Source organism: Xyrauchen texanus, chromosome 14 (assembly GCF_025860055.1).
Source record: "Xyrauchen texanus isolate HMW12.3.18 chromosome 14, RBS_HiC_50CHRs, whole genome shotgun sequence".
Taxonomy (NCBI): domain Eukaryota; kingdom Metazoa; phylum Chordata; class Actinopteri; order Cypriniformes; family Catostomidae; genus Xyrauchen; species Xyrauchen texanus.
In genome coordinates this window covers 38,740,619-38,744,923 of record NC_068289.1, presented here as the reverse complement: position 1 = coordinate 38,744,923, position 4,305 = coordinate 38,740,619, and the positions used below count along the sequence as shown (strand labels likewise).

The 4,305-nt window shown below is 34.2% G+C and overlaps 1 protein-coding gene across 1 annotated transcript in view; it reads left to right on the top strand.

Moving 5' to 3' along the window:
• The window catches only part of LOC127654622 (dehydrogenase/reductase SDR family member on chromosome X-like), an 8,365-nt gene extending 7,862 nt beyond the window's left edge, over positions 1-503 (top strand). The window contains exon 5 of the mRNA XM_052141848.1: positions 495-503. Within this exon, the coding sequence (XP_051997808.1) occupies positions 495-503 (9 nt within the window). The remainder of the gene's footprint in view (positions 1-494) is intronic.
• Positions 504-4,305: the final 3,802 nt, after the last annotated feature.

Sequence of the window (4,305 nt, the reverse complement as noted above, 5' to 3'; positions counted from 1 at the left end):
TTCGAGTCTCTGTGCAAAATCATGAAAACATTCGCCTATAGGGGGCGCTACAACTAAATAAATGCTCATAACTCCACAACGGTATTATCAATGAAGTTGAAAATTGGTATGCTTCTTGTAGGGGCCAAATGCGAACATATCCTACAATATAACTCAGACAAATAAAAAAACATGGCCGCCAGAAGCCAATCATATTTCAGCAAAATGGCTGTATGAAAATTATTGTATATTATCCAATGTTACCTGCTATTGTGAACTGCATCTACGACTCCCTAGGTCAATAATTATCAAAGAAAAGTTGAACTTTAGTTATTTATTTAGTTATTTAGGGGTTGCATTTATCATGTGGGTTTGACAAATTGCATCCAAAATCCTATAATTCCTAAAATAAATATTGAATCTTCTAAAACCTTTTTGGAGATTGGGTGCTTTGTGGCTTTCTAACAGTTAAGAAGTAAAAAAAAATGACCATCATAACAGTTATCCTGTTTCAGGATCGTTGATCACAAGACATCAGTCGTATTTAACACCAGTTTGCAAATTCAGCAACTTGGCGAGCCTATAAGTCCAGAAGTATTAAAGATATCTTAATATCCTTTTAGATTCAGGTTCAGAACAAACTTTCCTTTTTATGTCTATATTTTGAAGGCCGTTTATGGTTAAACCCCAGAGATATGAGGCTCTCAATGTGGCTCCATCCGTAAATTCACAGATTTTCAATGGTTGAAAACCAATTGTGGGTCACATGGCCAGATTTTCTTATCTGGTTGATTTGAAAACAGTCATTTAAATGCAACAATAATGTACAATATAAACACTTTATATATTAAACAACAATTGTTTCACATCACGGTAATGAGAATGAGAGGCACTTTCAATGGAAGTCAATGGGGTTTAATCTGCAACCATTAAAATACTCACCGTTTCAGAAGTGTAGACACGAGACGTAAGCAATATGAGTGTTCACATGATTTTATTGTGATGAAATGGCTTATTAGCGTTTTCTGTGTAAAGTTGTTATATTCGATTTTAAAACTTTGTTGCCATGACGACGTAACGCCCTAAAACAACCCTAAAAAATGACGATTTCAGCAACTTTACAGCTCAAATAATACACAAGTTTGAACAGCAGAATTAATGCAAGTGCTTTTATTAAATTATAAGCGTCACATTTCTGCCTTTAAACCCTTTAATAGTTGCCCCCATTGACTTCCATTGTAAGTGTTTCACTGGAACACACGTGTGCTTTTATAACGAAAATGAGGGACGAGTCGAAATGTAAATTGAATATATTTTCTTTCTTTTGCCTTTGTAGTGAATCTCATGAGCTGTAAATGTTCTTGACTGGTTTGGTGAGATTCACACTCTGGAATTATGTGGTTTTATGATTCAGTGGAAAGATGAAGCAAATATTTATTCTATTGTGTCTTAATTACAGATACTGTACCTGACATCTTCTCTTGTGTGTGAAATGTAATTAAATGGAACGAATCCTTTTAAACTCCTTCAAGTTCTCCAGACCCTGAGGGATTGATACTCAGCCGAAACCTCACAGTTTCATTTTCATGGAAGCACAGATGATCTTCCTGCAGATGACTCCTTTTATTTGCTCCTCTTTGGAGTATTCCTGATCACATGATTCAGCTCATCTGAAAAGGATTTAATGAATTTGTTATTTCCAATAGACGAGAGCTGTGCTCGGATCAGAGAGTGCATTTGTTTATTAGGCGTCATAACCAGCATGCTAAAAACAGCCACAATACAGTGTTTGATTCTCTGCGCTTGAAGAATCTCGGCTATTTGTTGCATCTCTAAAATGTTTTTTTGCCGCTGGCACACACTATGGTTTGACAACACTGATGTGAGGAGGCATTTCTGTGTATGATTAATCATTTAGGGCACTTCCTTTAACGAATGACCTTTGTGAAGCGTTTTGCCCTCTAACCACAGCAGCATTAATTATGCGACCGCTCGTTTACACAGCAGAAACATATATTAATATATATATATTACATTTTATAATGCAAAATAACTTTTATCAGGGCATATGCGCTACATACTTTATATGTCACTTCCTGTTGGGTTATTGAATGAATCAGACCCCAGAAGAAAAAGAAAAAAAGAAAAAAATATATATTTTGCATAAAGAAAATGAAGCCTTTTTTCATTCTCATTATTTATCTCATTAAAATCTCCTTACATTAGATTAAGTAAAGAATATACTGTATTACAGTATTACAATGCTCGTTTTATTTAAATCAGCTACAAATACTACCATGATGTATAAATAAATACTTTAAAAATTGTAATCATTATTTTATTTTATTTAAAAAACAATTCTGCATTACAGTGATGTCACTTCCTGAATGATTAGACCTCATGAAGACATGTCTAAGTCACATTTTCACTCCAAAATTAAGAGACAGGAAAAAATAAAATAAAAATATATATATATATATATATATATATATATATACAACAGTTAGATCTGATCCTCGAATCTGATTGGTCGGGAGATGTTCCATGAGCACTGGTGGTGTGACAGCATCAGCACTCGGACGCTTCACTGTGTGTGTGTCACTCCGCTTGTGTTCCTGCTGTTCTAAACTAAAGTGTAAGAGCAGTGCAGATGTGTTAAGAGATAATGTTTGTCTTTTATTTTTGGCATTACATAATATGTTAGCCAGCAGGTGGTGGCAAAATATAATTTTTGTGTGTAATATGAGCCAGCTGGTGACGTGAAGTGAATCCGCGTCAGCCGTTTACATACAACAGCTCTTCGTGATCACTTGTATTACTACTACACAACTAAAGCTGGGAAATAACTTTAAACGGCTTTAAACAAACAACTTCAGCATTATGGCTCATCACAGCTGAGAGACATAACAGACTGATTAATTACACACCGGGTGCTGTTTAATATGGTGGAGGACATTGCGGTTTCTATAGTGAAAGACTCTTTCACCGGCTTCCGGTAAAAACGCTATTTTTACACTGAGAAGGCTGATCTTCAGAAAGCTGACAGCATCTCTGCTTGGGTGTGGCAACAGGTGATCGCACATGCTCTGTCTCTCTTTCTCTCGCTCTCTCTCTATCACTCTCTCTCTATCGCTCTCACACACACACACCCATCAATCCATCCTTGTTTATCCAATAACTTGTTAGAAACAGCACAAGCCGTGACACCATTTCTGAAGTGAATTTCTGAATTACTAACGAAGGTTTGGACGCATCATTTGTTTTGAACCAGCAACGGCAGATTCTGATCTGTCACGAAAGAAAGTAGTTTCATTCACAAATGCCCTTTTTATGACCATACTCAGTTTTTCCAAATTTTTTAAAATGTACTTGTTCATTGAACTGTTGTATACAAGCAATATCACACGAGCAAGAGTGCGATATGGCCCTATATCAGCACTGCTGTGATTACCTACAGCACTCAACCTGCGGCCAAATCACAGCAGTGCTGACATAGGGCCATATCGCACTCTTGCTCGTGTGATATTGATTAAATATATATATATATATATATATATATATATATATATATATATATATATTGCATAAAGAAAGTGGAGCCTATTTTTAACATTATTTTCATGACAATTCAGCTCATTTTCGCCCCAAATTCTCATTACCATAATATAGTATTTAAAAAATATTATAATTATGTTTTATATAAAAACTAAAAATATGAATGTATTAGTAATGTTCAGTATTTGTGTATAAATGCAGTTAATAAACAACACTGTATTACCATACAATTATTTTTATCAGCATTAAAGTCATAAATGTATAAATCATAATTTTTTTTTTAATTTTTTTTTCACATTACAATAGTGTCACTTCCTGTGGGGTGAATGAGTGAAAACATGTCCAGATCACATTTCACCCCAAAAGCAAGAGACAGAATATATATATATATGTATATTCATGACAGCCAAGCACATTTTCACCCCATATTCTCATTACGGTAATATAGTATTTTTTAAATGAAAACGAACAAATATTAATCTATTAATAATTTTTGTGTATTAATACAAAAAATTATCAACACTGTATTACAATGTAATATTTATTTTAATCAGCATAAATTAAAAGGCAGTACAACACATACTACAATTACTGGTAAATACTTTACAATTTAAATCATTATTTTTGTATATTTTTTTCCGCATTGTCAATTCCTGTTGGGTGAATGAGGGAATCTCATGAAAACATTTCTAGCTCATATTTGTCACAGTTGTCTCAGGGAAGAAGGACCCAGTTGCAGAGATGAGGCAAAATATGTGCTTTATTTAGCCC